Consider the following 20222-nt stretch of genomic DNA (forward strand, 5'->3'; position numbering starts at 1 on the left):
AAATATTGAAAAAAATGTGTGACAACGTGCCCTGGTCTACCCTACATCTTATACACTTTAAGCAGAAATTGGTAATCACAAAACTTTTGTACTGAATTGTGGCCAGTTAAATCGAAAAAGTTGAAATATATTCGTTAATCATCACTGGCAAATTATGAAATTGTTTATTTTTATTATTCACCTTCGACTGAAACAATGGTGTCTCCTATTGGAAGTTTCTTTTATACTACAAGTCAACGCTATGGAAGTGACTATACATTACGGATGTCTTGTGATTTCAACGACAATTCTTACAGATGAGTTAGTTTGATAAGGGCCCAAACCAAGGGCTGAAACGTCGTGATTTTGTATTGAATTGTGGCCAGTTAAGTCGAAAAAATTGAAATATATTCGTTCATTACTGGCAAGTTACGAAATTGTTTATTTTCAGCTATAATTTTTAATTATTTACGTTCTCGAGTAAACTTTGATTTTCCATTGGAGCATTATTTTCGTGATCGATTATTTTTTTATTCATTACATTCTTGAATAAAAATTATGAATTATTCATGATTTGTCTTATTTAAATAATGAATAATCGAATTATTCGTTATTCACGAATAATGAATAAATTTATTTTATGTTATTTTTTATTCGTTATTTAGAATAAATTTTGCCCTGATTTGAACAGTAATTTGTAAGGGTAAATATTTACCTTAATTTTTAAAACAGATTTGACTTTAAGATAAATTTTATTTTAATTGGTATAAAATATTTGACTCAAAAATTTATTTTTTGTTCTTTAAATTAACTATGTAATACCTATTCTTGAAATATCAATTTAGATGCTCACGTAAAAATATTATTAAATATCACTAATATTCATTATCCCTCACAGTGCGATTTTAATTAAGAAATTAGGGTCGGTGCACCGTTTGTGGCCACTGCTCCATTTGTGGCCACTTCGACGAATTTTTCGAATTATTTAGTTAATGATTTATGTTCGCGCTACGTAAATTGAAGGATTTTGTTTTTACGGTATTATTTGTGTTGGTCAAGCTATCCGCCGATGCAGAGAACAGAACTTGTTTTATGACAAAATTACGTTTTATAACCGAACTGTGTGAATTGTTGCATTTTCTTGTGGAAAACGTTAAGAATACGTGGTAAGTTAAACGTTATAATAATTGTGTAAAAGACATAATTGTGAGTAATGCTTGTGTAATTGGCTTGCGGAAAGTCTAAAAATTAACCTCAAAATGCATAACCACGTATTTGACTTCTATTTATTAAAAAAATAATGGGTGTCGAAAACTAGATCATGTATTAATATAATTCTCCATTTTTGGCCATGGGGTGGCCAGAACTGGTTATTGCAGTGTTCCAGTTGTGGCCAGATAATCATCCAGTATCGTTATTATTCGTGTAGGTATACCTAATGCCTATACGACGTACGTATAAGTATTTGTTTCACAAGCCGCTAAAGAAAGCTTCATTTTTAGATCTGGGATAAGCGGAGAAAGTTTATAACTATGTTTCGAGTTCTTTAATGCCTGAATAATGCTGAGAAAGTCCGTACATATGTTAAAAAAATTCCACGATTCCGTCCATATTAGGTCAATAGCCTTGGCAATCGCTACTCCCTCGGCCGTAAACGAGGTCGACAGGTCGCTCAATTTATATTTAAATAAGAGATCATGTTGAGGGATCCCAAACAGAGCAACCAACCAGATTTCCGTCAGCTGATTCTGTTCTAGAGCCATCTGTGTATGTGACAACCTCCTGAGGAGAGGCCCTGTTAAACGCAATAAGACTACTAAATGCCTGGTTAGGGGAGGCGTTATCCTTTGCTAATTTGCCGGATGATATGTCAAACTCAGTAGATGATAAATCGAATCTGAATAGATAAGGGAAAGCAGGATGGAAATTTCAAATATATAAACTATACCTAAAAGGCCTAACCATCGGCCATCTTTTAATTATATACGGAATATTGCTAGGAGCCGCGTTAGTAGACAAATTATAGAGACCATCAATCCTATTTATGAGCCTATTATTTTTCAACTAAATTGCCTTCAATAAGAATTTATCACATTTATATGCAATTCTTTTTCTAAAAGATTTCTGCTCCCCGAAATACCAGCATACCCTATTGGGGGACGATTTGGGTAAACCCAACGCTATCTTAAAGGCAGAACACAAAAGACTTTCAACAATGGACACGTACGTATTAGCAGCACTAAGGTACCATATTGCCCCCATTCAAGCTGTGCTCCGATAGTGGCATTGACAAAGTTAATTGCCTTACGGAAATCAATGCCCCATGTACGACCCGCCAGCCATTTCAGTATGTTAGAAAAATACATGGTTCTAGTACGTAAGAACTTAATATGGTCTCTCCACCTGAGACCCACATCCACATTCATACTTAATTTTTAATTGTATTCAAGAAAGGGAGTATTCCATTATCAACCTCCAGATTATCCGGGATAACAATCAATCCTTTTCTATGAAAAATAGTAAATTGCGTCTTCGGGAATGAAATGCTAAGGCCCAAGTCCCGCAACCAACATGTGTAAGTTATATGTATATGTAGTTTCATATAAAGTATCATTAAAAGAAGGTTGGTATTGAACAAAATGGAAATAAGATATATCTGCAATTATAGTAGGGATCATTTTAGTAAAAACATTAATTATTTAATTGAATTTTGTAAGAGTATAACAGATATTATTATAAGCAATGTGCAAATTTATAATTTGCATACTGAAAAATTATAAAGGAGCAATGTGCAAGTTTCTTCTTGCCTACTTAAAAATTATTTGGAAGCAATGTGTAGGTTTCTACTTGCACACTTAAAAACTATGAGGAAGCAATGTGCAAGTTTCTACTTGCACACTTTTTTTAGATATGGATGAAAAATTTATAAATGCAAATGTCTTATAATTGTTAAAGAAACGAAGGAAGCGTGACTGTGTAAAAAGCAGAATAGGAGTTTTAAAGTCAAATTAGACAACATAAAAGTGACAATTATATATTTATTTTACGATTAATTATAACAATCTATAGCTTACAAATTTGTGTTTTATGCGCGACTAACCGTAGCCGTAACTCTATATACGAGTGTAAATTGTGCGTGCGAAACTTTTTGAAATAATCGTGACGGTTTTGTGCCCCTGTTATCTAACCCCGGCCTTCCAGACAATTCGCGATAATTGAAAAGCAAAATTGCCTAATATCAATATCTGCTTTTAAAGAAGGCATGTAAGAAATTGAATTGTTGCCGCTTTTCCGCGATGCTGATTGTTTCTCTTACTGCACTTACTTCGTGAACATCTGTCATCGCATATTTTGACAGTTTTATGTATCAAGAGGTTAATAGTGTAATATAATAGTAATAGTATAATATTAAAGCTAAATAGCGCGCGCATAACGCGCATCTGTGTAATAATAAAAATGCAAAAAAAAATTAGATGGTAACGTCACACGATGTTCCCAAGCGGTCACCCATTTAAGTATACTAACCGTGCTCAACGTTGCTTGACTTCAGTGATCAGACGGGAATTTTTTTTAACGAGGATAATTTATTAACTTATATAAATACAACTAAATTATTTTCATATATACATTGTAGTTCTTACCTATTTTAGCTTAACCTACTTTGTCAATTAAGTACAAGTTGATCTTGTGGCCATCTCCGGTACTTTTTATTCTCATTAAATTATTATATATACCTATCCTTTGGAATGTACTTTGTAGGAAAAACATGAAAAAACCTACTTGTCAGATGAACATTTAAAACAAGAACTGATACTTTACAACGTGATATAAATGTTACCCTGACATATGATTTATCCATAATCAGTTTTATATTATGATTCTGTTCCAAAATTTCACTTTTTTATATAGAAATAAATGTCATAAGAATAGTTAACTGATTAATTAATGCGTACAATAAGAAAGTCATTCAATACTTATTTCTTTCCATTATCCGCTCTTAAAAAAGGCATGTAAGAGATTGAGTTGTTGCCGCTTTTCCGCGATTCTGATTGGTCACTGTGCTTACTTATTCGTGAGCATCTGTCATCGTATATTTTGTTATGTGTATCAAGGGGTTAATAGTGTAATATATAGTAATAGTATAATGTTAAAGTTAAATAGCGCGATCAAAGCGCGCGTCTGTGATGTCTAATATTAAAAATAATACATGAAAGATCCAAAGAGATATGTACACAAGTATTTAAAAAAGTTGGGATACTATTGCAACAACACATTCTTGAGACCAAATCAAGTCAAAAAGCCCTGTACCACAAACAATTATCAAGATAAGCTATATATTAAAAAAGATACCATTAAGTTCTCCTCGAATATTTTAAAAAGTATTAGACAAAGAGAAAAATGTTTCAGGCAAAAGTTGTTCAAATTAATTAATAAAAAAAAATGATACAATAGAAAATAGGAGTATCCATTTAAAAAATTGAATTTTGACTCAACACAGGCCCTAGACCCAAAATCGAATAATAATAGGATCACCTATTGGCCTCCTTTGAAGAAACTTTTATTTAAAATTTCCAATAAATCAACACTTTCGGAGATAAAATTGACCGTTCCGGAACTTTTGGTACGCACGGTATATGCGTACAGGGCACACAATTAAATTATGCATATAACGCACAAGCGAGATAACTAAGATAATAATCAGTGTCAAGAAATGTGAGCGTGTAAATGATTGCGCACTGATTGCACTGACCACAGCGGTATAAATGCGTTTTAAGGAACAATGGCTTTGCGTGAGTGTCTGTTTGTGTGACTGCAATCTGAACTTCTTGCTAAAAATGTTAAAATCTCAACGAAAAAATTGAGAAAAATCACATTTTTAACATGTGAAATTTCGAAATCTCAGTATTAACTGCACCAATCTTAATCAGACTGATTGCAATCGAAAGCTCGTATCAACGTTTTATTAGAAAACTGTCATCAGATTTTCGATCGCAGTTTTCTTTTTTGAGATATTTGATTCGGAAAGTTGATTGGCCCAAAAACTCCGGATAAGCTACTTGGTCGCGTTCTGCTAGTCGTCTATTATCTCTTTATATACTTGGCGTCGCGAAATTTTTACGCTGCCGCGTTGCTTGATTTATTATTAATTATATATCATTAATATTAATATCAATGCAATTAATACAACATTTTCTATATTTGCGTTAATTTCATTTTTTTACATTAACATTACATGCAACAGCCGCACACAAAATCTGTTAATACTTATATAACTTACGCTTGTTTAAGAGGCCATTGCACGTAACAAAGTTTTAATTTTAATCGTAAGGCCGTAAGAAAATAGACCAATCACACTCGATTATTCTTCAAGCGCGAGGAGAATAATCAAGTGTGATTGGTCTATTTTCTTATGGCCTTACGATTACGACTAAAACTTTGTTACGTGCAATGGCCTTTACTCTTGCGTAATTTAAATGCGTAATAAAAACTAATCAATAGCTTTATTAGAAAGAATATACTTAACAATATTATAAAGAAATTAAGAAACAAAAATGCGTAGACATCAATCAGATTTTGTTCTATCCAGCTCTGAGACCTCAGCGGCGCACAGTAATCCCAAATCCCAAACCTGGCTAAAAGTCACTTTTCAAATATTTAATAGAGTATTTAAATATGAAATTATATTATCTTAAATGTTTAGTAAACCAATTTATTTAATAATTATTTTATGAATATGTATTGGCACTTTGAAATACGTCCAGCGTCTTCAAAGTCGGACAATTTTATGCACGCGTTCCATTACTATTTTACAACTATGGCATCGTGCTGTCTCCCACAATGATAATATTCCATATATTATGATAATATTCTATAATTTTTAATTCCTTTGAATGACAACTTGATAAGATATTCTAACATATATCTATATTGTAATAGAAAATGCAATATGCTGTGCTTATTAACATTTATAATATATTCTTTAAACAGTAAAAATTTCAAGGACGAATATGAATAAAATTGTCAATATAAAAAGTGCGACGCAGAGTGACGCATTCTTTCTTATCTCATAGCAAAGATTACTAAGCATAGTAAATAATAAAAAAAGAATTAGCTGCTCATAGCTGCTCTTTGCAAAATATCAAACCACAATGTTGTGGCGCCTAGTAATAGAATCAAGAGACACGGTAGTGTCGCGCGCCAAATACGCGAAGCGACTCGGCATATATTACTATATAATTTATGAGATTATAGTAATGATAATAGATGATTAACTTTGTCTTTTTTTGTTTATTTATTGCAGTACGTCAATTATGTATGTATGGTTTGTCAACAGCTCAATAATTTCTTACAGTTAGTTTTTTGTCTTAATTCAACGCGAATAGAAGCACAATGTATTCGAGAAATATAAGTCCTTGCGAAATTCACACAATTATTTTAGAAAATAAAGGTGAATTAGAACATGTGCGGAAGCAACGTATTTTAAATTATTTAATCAATTTATTTAATTTGAGTGAAAATAAAAATAGAAAAAAGAACTAGTAATGTATATAAGAAAGTATTTTTTTATATGTACTTTAATAAATAGAGAAGTAGCATGTCGGTGAAGTTGGCATATCATTTTCCAGCTGATCAAAAATAAAAGGGGGTTCTTGTCACATGCAGTCGAATTCTATAGTTTCTGATACTTTTTAGTAATAGTTGTGGTGATTTTACTTAAAAAACAGTTGATCGAATAAATGATCTGCTTCCCGTGTAACAGATCATTTTCTAGCAGATCAAAAATAAAAGCATCAGTGTAATTGAGATAAAATCTATTAATGCAACATCAATATTAATGAACAAAAAACGTCAGATAATTCCCAGTAAGCAAGAAACACCAAGAAACATTTTAACTACATTACAGCAACGTTTTAACATTAATGCAATGTAGTTGAAATGTTTCTTGACGTTTCTTGCTTACTGGGTTGTTTTAATAATTTAAATATTTGGTCCAATAATATCCAATTAAATTAACTATATATTTATGCTTGTGGCAGCCCGTGACGTCGACGTTTAATTAAACCAACTTTATTTTTTTCCGTGTATGTACGTATTAATAAACGTTTTTTATTTAAAAATAAATAATATATACGCCCGCCATTTTGTTTTTCGTAATTTTGACTCTTTATTTGTAATCCACAATCTCAAAAACCCCAATGTACCAAGTTTCGGCTAAATCTGATTTTTTTTAAATATATATGTCTGCCATATTGAATTCGCTATTTTGTTTTTTGCAATTTTGACTTTTGATTCGTAATCAGCGACCTCGAAAACCATTAGTATATCAATTTTCATTTAAATTATAAAACGCCTTTATATTTTGGCCAAGTTTTTGGGATTTGGGACCACTGTGCGGCGTTACTAAAGTTCCATTTGGATGGCGAACGGTGTATTCAACACTCTAAATAGCTAAATCTAATGGCGGTATTGGCCGATCACGAAATTCGCTGGATAATTGTTTCATGTTGTTTGTATAACTGTACCGAAAAAAGTGTTTTACTGTTAATAATATAATAAAAAAATTAAATCTTAATTAAAGACCGCATCTTAATTAAAGGAAAAGCCAAAATATGACAGAACACGTAAACAACAAAAGCCAAACTTTATAATTTTTATTTATTTATTTTATAAGCACAATATTTGATAAGTAACAGTATTTACAGGAATTAATAAATCGATTATACTGTATTATAATAAGCATTAGAGTTCACAAATATTATTTGAAATCTATATATATAAAGGAAGATGTCTTGACTCACTCACTCACTCACTGACTGACTCACTCATCAACGCCCAGCCCAAACCCCTGAATCGAATTTTTACCAAAAGTATATGAAATAGGGGTAGAATTTTCCGGGGAGTGCCACTATGTGTATAGTTTTTTGTTACCGATTTCCTGAAAATCGGATTTTTTAATTCTTCTAATTTTTCGGGAAATAATTAGCCGAATCTCAAAGAATTGTAGATCAAACAGGGGTAGAATTTTCCGGGGAGTGCTATAAAGTGTATAATTTTTTGTTACCGATCTTTTTGGATGCCGGTACGGAAATTTTTTCAATTTCTTGGGAATTTATTGACCGAATCTTAAAGAAGTAGTGGTAGAATTTTACGGGGAGTGCCATGATGTGTACAGTTTTTGTTACCGATCTTTTTGAAAACCGGTTTTTTTAATTTTTCCAATTTTTAGGGAAATAATTGATTGAATCTCAAAAAATTATACATGAAGAAGGAGTATAATTTCCCGGGGAGTGCTATAAAGTGTACTATTTTTTGTTACCGATCTTTTTGGAAACCGGTTCGGAATGATCAAATCTCAAAGAATTGTACATAAAGTAAGGGTTGAATTTCCCGGGCAGTGCTATAAAGTATATAATTTTTTGTTACGATCTTTTTGGAAAGGGCAATCTTATATATAAAACAAGAGAGAGAGACTATTTGCGTGTCTTAATACACATGTTCTCCGGGGCGAAGCCCGGCAGGGCATGCTAGTCTATATGTATACATATATAAAAAAAAATGTCCTGACTGACTGACTGACTGACTCACTCATCAACGCCCAGCCCAAACCTTTGAACCTAGAAACATGAAATTTGGAGAATGTATTCTTCTCATGACGTAAGCACCCACTAAGAAGAGATTTTTAGAAATTCGACTCCTAACGGGGTGAAAAGGGTTAAAATCTATTTACACGGATTCATTAATATATCTTAGGCCCGATGAGATATCGGCATTACAAATATATATTTGTAAATATATATTTTAATTTATATTTATATCCCTTTTAAAATTATGTCTGCGTAGATATATATATATATATATATATATATATATATATTGTGACGTTGCGGTTTCGCCGCGGCGTGGCAGCGCTCCGCCGCCGTCACAAGGCGCGGATTGCGCGCCCGAGGACGGCTCACGAATCAACCTTCGATCTCCAGGGGCGTATTAAAGTTGCGATTCAAATACTCATTATTGTTTTTTTTTCTCTTGCGATATTGCGTGGCGCCTCACCCCGTCGAGTTGGAGTTCCAACGCCACACTGAAGATGACGAGGAGTACAAGGAGAGCCGGATGATAAACGGAAGCACAAGGACCGAAAGCGAGATGTCGAGGGCGAGGAGCCCGAGTTACGAGGACCGCTACTAAGCGAGGGACGACGTGAGACGCGCGCGCTGCGCGCCAGCAACGGCAGGCGAACCTGTGCATCGCAGGGGCCCGGCGCCGGGCCTGTCTGCAGTCCTCCGAGGCCAGACGGACTCTGGGGGTGGATGGCCACCGCCCCCGAGTCGAGCCAGAGGACACCGCGGGAGTCATCGCCTTGCCTACTACAACGGGGAAACCTGGAAGGACCCCGCGAGCGCGAAGGGCACGTTCGAACGCCCCGCCGAATCCACGGTCGATAACCCTGCGAGCGGCTCCCTCGCGAGCTTGCAAGCTCATCGCCAATTGGTCCGCTTATCGCGCGGAAGGGTCGCGCATGTCCCGCTAGGGGCGTTAGATCGACGCCTCTATCGAGCGCACTTCCGCGATCATTCTTGAGCCACCCTCGGGACGACACGCACGGCTTTCTTGAGCGCTTCTCGACCGACTCTTGCTGCGCACTTGGTGCCTGATTCTCTCGCGATGGTTTTTGGTGACGGTGGAGAGGACAACCCCGACCGAGGAAGTATCTTACCGGTGAGGTTGCCTCGTAATAGACTGTAGTAATGTAAGCCACGACACCGCCCTCCGGGCCACGCTCTCGCCTAAAGTACTCGCGTAATTGAGATCTCGTAATTTTGCATCTGCGATCGAGAGCGAGAGCGAAGGGCTTTGGAATGGTCTCGTGGCCAGTGAATAGTACTCATCGCGTGAAAGTCCTGGAGATCGCGATAGATATCTCGATTCGGTAATTCGCGAACATTCTTACGGTATCTGTGGTTGCGATCGCGTATTACTCGGCGGTGCGTCACGCGCGACTCTCGTGATCGTAGTTTATTCGTCGAGAATGATTCTTTTGCGTTACGCCGTTTCCGTAATCTCGTGTGCTTGCGATCAAATTCGCGTTTTCCTCGTGTAGATATTCTCCCCTGCGTAGATTTAGTTGTACATTGCGTTAGTATGTAAGTTCGTCATCTCTTGCGTTAGATTTAGTTTATTTCGCGTTAGTCTGCCAGTCCGTCAAGACATTATTGCGTTGTGTAGTCTCGCGCTGGTTTAGCGCTATTCTCCTCGGAGAATACTCTTTCTTTCGCGTTGAATTAAGTACTCTTTTGCGTAGGGCGTATGTCACGTAAAAATTCGTTAGACTGAGTACGATATTCTTCTCGCGCTGATGATTTCCTCGGCGCGATAAAACCTAAATATTTCGCGTTACCTGTCGCGTTCGGACTTGCTTATTGGCCCGTCGTTGTGTTATATTGCGCCTCGTATTTCGGGGATACGCTATCCTGGCGACAGCATTCTGAACAATCGCGACCCTGCGTACTTTCTGGAGTAAACTTGGCGTCTGAGATCGCGTCAAATTTTGACTTGTTTTCGGAGTTATTATTTTCCTGTTTGTAGCGATTTTTGATTTATTCTTCCACGCTCACGATTATTCACGTCTATCTGATTTCGCTTTTGTGAGAGATGAATCAACGGTTCTTTAATTTATTAGAGCAATCTCGTGAGCTACTTGTTCTTTTTTTTTGCAATAAATGTTAATCTCTTTTGTTATTAATTGTTTGAGTTCGTAATTTCTGTGTCGCCCGTCACAATTCGCGCTGCCCTATACCACCTTCGTCCCTGAGTAATACGCCGAGCTGGTCGATTTCTCGCACGCCGTTTAATTACGATAAACGTTTCGATAATTTGTGATAAATTTCGCGTTAGTGGACGCGGGATACCGCGTCTGGCGCCCAACACTCACGTTCGCGTTAGAAATTCGGTTCGTGCGAGAGATCCGTCGGAGAGGCCTGACATCCTACCCTCCCGCAACTCCCTTTTGATCCGGCTTTGCGCCCGAACGGGTAAAAAGTCGTGACAATATATATATATATGATATGATTTATTATGCCCAAGCAAGGCTAAAGGGCAAAAATAAGATACAGTGCTGCAGTACAAAAGAAAATATATGCGTATGCTCTCCCTCGCATATGAGACAGGCAAGAATGAAGTAGCGAAAAACTGGATATTGAAGTGTCCAATATCCAGCGAAGTATAATTCCAAAAACTATAGTATAATTAAGAACTAACGCAACTTAACTAGTAATATATACAATGTAACTAACAACTAACGCAACTTAACTAGTTATATATACAGTATAATTATCTAGTAAAGAAACAACAACAATAAACAAGAAGTACAGGAGAAAACAGAAGACTTAAATAAGAATGTTACCCTGTTTCCCGAGCACGCAAAAATGCTTTGAGAGGCGATTCTTAAAGGTAGGGAATGAGGAAGTAGAGGTGATATTAACAGGAAGTGAGTGCCAGAAATAAATAGAAGAAAGATGAAAAGAGTTTCTGTAGGTGGTTGTTCTATGAGAAGGAATATAAAATGTATGAGACGCAAGAAGAAGGCGGTCAGATCTCCTCAACAGCGGATCAGGCAACGTGAAATTTTCCCGCAAGTAAGAAGGGAAGCACATGTGAAGTATGCGAAACATTTGACAACCAAGAAAATATAGTCTTCTATTTTCAACTGAAAGCCATCTTAATTGGCGTCTATACGGAGTAATATGTTCATCTTTCTTGAGATCAAAGATAAAGCGGATGCAACAATTGACGAGTCTCTGTAATAAAGTATTTAACTCACCACTTGAACCGTGATAGACTAAGCAGCATTAATCGATGTGTGGCATAATTAGAGCTAATACCAGCCTTATCCTTAACCTCGTAGAAAGTGAATTTTTGTTAAACTTGAGTTTATGCTGCGACGCTATTTCTCTATACGATTTTTGCCGGCCCGTGACGCGGGACGGAATAGCGTAGCAAAGCTAGGATCGGGTGGCAGAGCGGATCTCGAAAGCGATACGAAACAATGTTGGGCGCCAGGTGTGGATACGGCCACACCACCGTTTACTCTAACCCGCGAAAAGTGCTCTACATGAACTCTACAAAGATCCGACATAAACTCTAAGTATCGACACCACTCTTAATGCACACGTCATGACATATCCGCTCTGGCCGATCGCAACGACTGCTCAGGATTTTCGAGAGAGGGTCGTGGTCCTTACAAAGGCTGAATGCGGAGGGGTTTGACTATTGGCGAGGCAAAACAAACACTAAAGAAAGTACTCAAGTAACATGTAAATCCAAATATAATATAGGAGAAATCTGGATAATAGCGTTATAACTTACAGGACGCGAGCGAATCATTCACCGCGATCAGTCGCCGTCCCCCGACCACGCAGGGTCTTTCGAAGGGTCCGCGCGTTGTAAATAACTTGGACGCAGGACTAATATTCTAGAAACAGACGTACGGGTAACTTGTACTCACAATAATGAACTCTACTCTATGGAGTCCGCGACAAGTAATAATATACGCCGACGAGATACTACACGCAGGATCTACGCTAAGAAATACGCGAAAAGTAATAATATATGTCGACGAAATACTACACGCAATCACGAAATAGTACCCGCGATGAAATACGCCGAACGCAGGAATAAAGAATATCAACTCATACACGAGACTCTCCGATGAAACAAAAAAATAAGTGTGACGTCATGTGTTCCGTCAGTTCTAGCGTAGGGCCAAATATGCCCCAATCCTGAGATCCATCATTAGGACCACATCCACCACGTCACACCGAATAGTAATTAGTACAAAATGACTCTACTCTATATCTGCGCGACCAATGACTGAGAATGACTCTATTTCAATGCACGCGAACGGAGAGTTCTCGGGAACGACCGCTACACGCGGAAATTCGCGCCGAAGGAGCACACTCAGAGAAAAAATTTGTACCAGCAACTAGAATTTTTTTTGTTAAACCGACTAGAAATTTGTGGATAAATAGCGCCTCAACTATGTATAATATAGTTGTAATAACAACAATAAATAAATTATTTAAACTACAAGAAAGTAGTGGCATTAACGAAAAATATATTGTGTATGCAAAAGGTATGTTGTAGTAACATGAATAATTATTCATTGTAGTGATATCAACATAATTTTTAGAGTTGTCTAATAAAGAATAATTTCTTATTTGTTAAACTAAAAGATTTATAATTAATATACCTAGGCGACTAGCGCCTGAAAATATCTGTTTTGGTCCCGTAGGGGGTCTCCTTATATACAGGTCGGTGCGGAATTTTGAACTCGAGAGAATGTACGGGCGATGCGACGCCTAGCGGCGTCGATGCAATCTATTTATAATCCAAAATTGATTAATATATATGTGGGTGAACACACCCTGACTGGCGAACCTTAGAAGGATCGCTGGAAAAACCCTGCTGAGCGACCCTAGTTATAGGAATCGATGTTGAATTTTAAACACGCAAAAGTATACTGGCGATGCACCGCGTAGCGGGTGCGAGCCGAACTCTCTCGCCGCGCGAGTCCGCGCTGCCGCCCGCACCAGCTTCTGGAAGTATGCTACACAACAAAAAAATATTTGTCTAAACAATAAGTCAAGGAGTTGTCTAAACTTGAAAAATGTTATTGTCATATCTTGTTTTATGAAGTCTATATAACTATAATAATTATAGTTGAGGCGATATTTAACTTTCAACTAATAGTTGACAAATATTGTTTCTGTGACTATACTTTTATGGTATTCAGTACTATTTAGTTCCTATTACTTTGGAAAACTAGTTACAAGTAGTTAAACTGCAGAGTTGCCAAAAAAATAGTTGCCACAACTATTTAGATTTCTCTCAGTGCAATATCTCCAAAATAAGGGCTTCTCGTAGAACGATAAACGATACGCGCACAGTAATTTCTCGCGGAAGAAACGATACGTGCACAATAATTTCTCGCAAAATAAACGATACACGCACAACAATTTCTCGCCCAGTAAATGAGGCACACAAAATAGTTTCTCGCAAAATAAACGATACCCGCAAAATAATTTCTCGCCAAATAAACGATACACGCAAAATAATTTCTCGCCAAATGAACGATACACGCAAAATAATTTCTCGCAAAATGAACGATACACGCCCAATAATTTCTCGCAAAATAAACGAGACACGCAAAATAATTTCTCGCAAGATAAACGATACGCGCACAATAACTCAAGGTTTCTCGCAACCTAAACGATGTACGCAAAATAAAGTTCCTCGTAAACTAAACGATACACGCAAATACAACTCAAGGTTTCTCACCAACTAAACGATACACACAACATAGGAGTTCTCGTATAACACCCCTCGAAACGTAACGCGAAGCCTCGCCGTACGGTCCACACCGCGAGCACGTGATACTCACGCCTAATTCAGCCCGGGGCGTGCGGTATTCTCAATTTCTGAACGTTAAATAATTTCTCGCATATCGCGGTCGATTTCGGGCACCTTCCTCGAGAAGGCTGACTCTAAGTCCGGTCGGCCGACGCCTCACACTTCCCGTACCGGGCGCGGTAATTTACGTATCCCGGAGGCCGACACGCCCCTGAACGGCCGGACGCGTGGAAAGCCCGCACGACGAAGCTTTCAGTCTAAACTAACTCTACCGGGAACGCCGATATCTTACACACTAATCGATAGGCACGATAATCATAAACGGTAATCTCCGAACACTCGAAACGGTAATCTAACGCGACGGACTGTTGAGTCGACCAGCGAGGTTTTATCCCGCGACACGCATCACCCTCGTGACGGGCGGCCGGCGCAGCACCGTTCTTACTATCCGATCCCAGGTCGGTCGAGTCGGAAAGAAACGGACGCCCCTTCGATATTCTTACGGGGAGTCAGCGGGCGGGCTATGTCTTACCCGTAGAAACGAAACGAAACGAAACGAAAAGCGATAATCCTCTCAACGGATTCACGGCAATGGCGCGTAGGCAAGGAAACTCTCAAGCAAGCCTACGCGTCTCTCTCAACATCTTACGCGACACGATACTGACACTCCGCCCGCCGTTCCCCGATACCTGATGTCTGGGATGGGTGGCTGGTTACATCTCGTCCTTCCTTCCTTCCTTCAATCTCTCTCTTAGGGCCGCCGCCCTCGCTTATTGTCTCGGTACAATTCCTCTCGGACGTCCGTCTTCGCTCGCGGTCTACCCAACAGTCTCTCGATCCTTCCCGCGGCTTCAACTCGCGGCCCTCTAGATCAAGGCGCTTCACCGCACCGGCGGATGGCGCCACTTTCTCTAAACGGGCCCTCCGGCCGCTTCTTCCTGAAAACTATAAACTCGGCAGTACGCGCGCAATACAAAGATGGGAATGGTGAAGACTGGGACGTGCACGCAGTGCAACGTCACAATGCAAAGAAAAATGAACTTTTTGAGAGATGTGTAAAATGTGTTTCCTCCAAGACAAGTTAGACGTAAAAATTACACCCAAATTTCTGGCTTTATTAACAAAGGGTATAGTTGTTTGGTTTACAATAATAGGAGGTAATCTATGGAAGTCGATATCATTAACATAGGAATGACTACCAAAAATCAATACCTTAGATTTCGCAGGATTAAGTCTAAGACCATTTAAATTTGCATAGTCAAAAATAGCGTTCGCATCTTTGGAAATCATTTCAAGACCATGGAGAATGAATCGGAGAATGTCAGTGCGGGAACATTGGAGATATATTTGTATATCATCAGCAAAGAGCATATGATACACAAACGACAGAAAACCACCTATATCATTAATATACAGTGCAAAGAGAAGAGGACCAAGTACAGAACCTTGAGGGACGCCGGACTATGTGAACAGCCAGTCTGAGAGATACCTTCATCATCAATTACAGCTTGAGAACGGCCAGTAAGATAGGAGAATATCCACACAAGAACCTCGTCAGAAAATTCTAATTCTTTTAACTTCATAAGTAAACGAAGATGTGGAACAGTATCAAAGGCTTTACTAAAGTCAAAGAGAATCATAATTGTGATAAGCTTGTCATCGATTCTCTTTTTTATGTCATCACAGACGCGTAAAAGTGCAGATTGCGTGTTGTAACCTGAACAATACGCAGACTGTCTGGGATTCAAAAAATTATGCTTGTTTAAATAGTCAGTGATCTGTGAGGTTACTCATTCGTTCAAGGATTTCAGACATTTCCGGAAGGTTAGCAATAGGTCGAGTATCAGATGGAGACGGAGGAGTGCGAATCTTCGAGAGAGGGCGGATCAACGCACGTTTCCTTAATGAAGAAAATACGGAGGATTGAAGTGAACAATTAAGCAGTGAAGTGAGCATTGGGAAATAACAGGCCAGGCAATACGGAGAACATAAAGCGGAATACCGTCATGGCCAGATGCATAGGAATAAAGAGGTTGATTTGTGATAAGCTTATATACATCATCAGGCTGAATAGTAGAAAAAACAAATTTTGAACGTTGAGAGAGAGAGAGAGAAAGAGAGAGAGAGAGAGGAGAGAGAGAGGGAGAAAGAGAGAGAAAGAGAGGAAGAGAGAAAGAGAGAGAGAGAGAGAGAGAGAGAGAGAGAGAGAGAGAGAAAAGGACGATGCGGAAATCTATTGTCTATTGGCGTTAAATATAAATATACGCTATCATCTATTTGCGTGTCTTATTACATATGTCCTCCGGGGCGAAGCCCGGGTAACCAGCTAGTGCACATATTGCTAATTTATTGCTTAAATAATAATTATTAAAACATGATTAAAATATGATACCTTTCATTGTAAAGTGCTTCTTCAACTGCATGTAATATAGATTGCGTGGACAAAGTTTTAATATCCAAGTGTATGCCAACGCCTTTAGCTATTAATATTTTTGCATTGAATTTTTCATAAAGAAAGATATTACGATCATTGGTACCTTTCCAAATGGCTTCCTGCGTACTGAGAAGATCACCATGCATCCAGACTGCTCTTTACTTTATGAGGGAATTTTTATGAGCTAAATATAAACATATACATATAATAATATATAAAAGTATATTACAACAAATTATAATGATACATGAATATATAAATACATAAGTACATATTGTACAATAAGTTGTGTTCGAGAGCACGCGGTAGCGCGAGGTAGAAGACGACCACAAAAAAACAGCAAGTCCACAATTACAAGAAAATAAAGCAAAGTCTATTGAAATGAGTATATACAATTATTTACAGGATCGTTTAGAGCCGTTAGTGATAGCGCGCACTGAAGTGAGCACGGCAATTATTATGATGGAAATCTCACATTGATATACAAATATTTCATTAGCTGTACATGTCTTTATAAAACCACTTCCATACAGCATGAAATATTCCATGAATGTTCTATAAATATTCTTTAGAATATTCATGAATTTTCTATGAATGATCTATAAATGTGCAAAGAACGTGTAATGTCCCGCTTTGAATGTCCTTAGAAATTTCTGTAAATATTCTCGAATAATCTACAAATGTTTTATTTCCGCATAATCCATAATTTTTTTATGTATGCAAAATATATTTATAGAACATTTATAGATTATTTTAGGAACATTAAAAATGGGATATCGCATATTCTGTATAAATTTAATATTCACCCGACATAAAAAAATTATTTATTTTGAAATTTTATTACTATTTTTTAACTAAATTTGTTTCTTAAGATACAGTCTATGATTATAAATATGTTCTCGTATTTGAAAAACACACTTACCTTGGTGGGATTCGAACTCGGGACCTCTGCCCCCCTATTCTGTAACTTCTTAACGCATGCTTTACGACTTCGTATTCCGCAAATGGATCTTAACGTATGATGTGTTAACGATGGCGTTAAACAAGCGTAAACGCTTGCGTTACGGCGTTACACTGAATGTCACTAGAAAATCCTATTCTGTAAGCTACTTTAACGCAATTCATAACGCACCCAATAAAAACAGTACGTGAAATCCACGTTATTGCTACGTGGATCAGCATCGTGGAATCCACGTGGACATTCGAGTGGACAATCCGCTCAAGAATGTTACTGTAGTCCACGTGGATGAGATCATCGATTTGACGTGAAATCCACGTGTTTCACTGAATAATTATTCACCCGACATAAAAAAAATTATTTATTTCGAAATTTTATTATTTTTTAACTAAATTTGTTTCTTAAGGGGTTAGTCTACCCTGAAACAGGTGAATTTTCTGGAATTAATTTCAGACAAAATATCGGTGATACATGAATGATTTTTTTTTCATTATCTTTATTAGGGTTTCAAGAACATGTACAAATTTTTTGGTGTAAACAAATTTCAAAATGGCGATGAGGCACTCCTTCGCGCGCAATTATGCTTTTCAGACGGTGTACATGGTTTCTGAATTGTGGGTGGTCTAAAAAAAAAAAAATATGGTCATTAACTATATTGTATTGCCTTTAGAATGACGGAGCTTTTTTTCTCTCCTCGTTTTTGGCGTCAAGAAAAAAATTCTTGAATTTTTCACTGCATTTTTGAAATTGACGCTGAATTTTTTTCTTGACGCCAAAAACGAGGAGAGAAAAAAAAGCTCCGTCATTCTGAAGGCAATACAATATAGTTAATGACCATATTTTTTTTTTTTTTAGACCACCCACAATTCAGAAACCATGTACACCGTCTGAAAAGCATAATTGCGCGCGAAGGAGTGCCTCATCGCCATTTTGAAATTTGTTTACACCAAAAAATTTGTACATGTTCTTGAAACCCTAATAAAGATAATAAAAAAAAAATTATTCATGTATCACCGATATTTTGTCTGAAATTAATTCCAGAAAATTCACCTGTTTCAGGGTAGACTAACCCCTTAAGATGCAGTCTATGATTATAAATATTTTTTCGTATTTGAAAAACACACTTACCTTGGTGGGATTTGAAATCGGGACCTCTGCATCGTGAGCCAACTGCCTTACGTGGTAGACTACTTCTCAATTTGATGTAAACGTTATATATAGTCTACATATGTCATAACCATGGCAATGCAAATATATAATTTTTCAAAAATCATCTTAAGAAACAAATTCAGTTTAAAAAGAGTAATAAAATTTTGAATTAGATATATGATATAATATTTCTTAATGTCGGGTGAATGTCAGAAACCAGTGCCGGCTCATTATGAAATTTTGTGTTCGTAAATATATTTATGAAAAAAGTATATTTATAAATATTGGAAATATAATCAGGGACGACTTGAAATGTGGTGAGATGAGCAAAGTACACAACAATCTTGATCTTTATACACTCTGAATACTGTCTTTATTATATATAAGTATATCACACTCTGTAACTAAACCGTAACCAACACGTCTGAACACAACGGTGGCCGAGGCTCTTGTGTGTTCACCCAACGACCGAACGACCGCACGTATGCGTGGCGCCCCGAGGCGCGCGCCACACCGGAGCTGCCCTCTCGAAGGGCGGGAGCACATCGCTCGTTCAAAGCTTAGCTCCTCATACTCCCTCCCTTTGTGCGAGCGATCCGTGGTCTTCCTCTTATCCTCTAATTTTCTTCTTTATCTGAAACATACCAAGAATTAGTTCTCGAGTAAAATTAATCTCTAATTTTGTTCAAACTCTAAATTCATTATCTTATCTCTTAGATATGCAAATGCTTCTAAAGGTAAAGGTTTTGTCATAATGTCTGCCAAGTTCTCTTTGGTCTCAATCCATTCGACTTTCACCTTCCCTTGATCAACACACTGCTTGATAAAATCTCCATGAGTGTCAGCCATATGTTTTCTGTTTCCAGTTTCTTCTCTCTCTTCTAAGTTTTTCTATATTTTTTCTAAGTTGTCATCAAACATTTTAAGTTTGTGACTTCCATCCTTCTTAGTGCAGTTTCCTGCTGCTCTATTATCACACCAGATTGTTGCAGGCAAGAATGTTCTTCCAACAACATACCTGAGCGACTTGTCTAATGAAATTACTTCTTGACAGGCCTCACTCATTGCCAGATACTCTGCTTGACAGGTAGAGAGTGTAACATATGTCTGTTTATGACTTCTCCATACTATCACATCTCCAAATAATTTGATTATATATTTTCCAGTGGATGTAGAATCAATGCAATCTCTGAAACTAGCATCTGTTAGCGACTCTAACTCATCTGTTTTACCTTTAAATATCAATCCTCTATTTGCAGTTCCTCTAAGATATCTGAAGACTCTTTTTACATCTTG

The 20222-nt window shown here is 37.4% G+C and overlaps 1 protein-coding gene across 1 annotated transcript in view; it reads right to left on the reverse strand.

Moving 5' to 3' along the window:
* LOC112465082 overlaps positions 1–19991 on the reverse strand; it is a 40733-nt gene extending 20742 nt beyond the window's left edge. Inside the window, exon 1 of the mRNA XM_025032455.1 lies at positions 19945–19991. Within this exon, the coding sequence (XP_024888223.1) occupies positions 19945–19991 (47 nt within the window). The remainder of the gene's footprint in view (positions 1–19944) is intronic.
* Positions 19992–20222: the final 231 nt, after the last annotated feature.

Source organism: Temnothorax curvispinosus, unplaced genomic scaffold, assembly GCF_003070985.1.
Source record: "Temnothorax curvispinosus isolate PA1 unplaced genomic scaffold, ASM307098v1 QBEX01014900.1, whole genome shotgun sequence".
NCBI lineage: Eukaryota > Metazoa > Arthropoda > Insecta > Hymenoptera > Formicidae > Temnothorax > Temnothorax curvispinosus.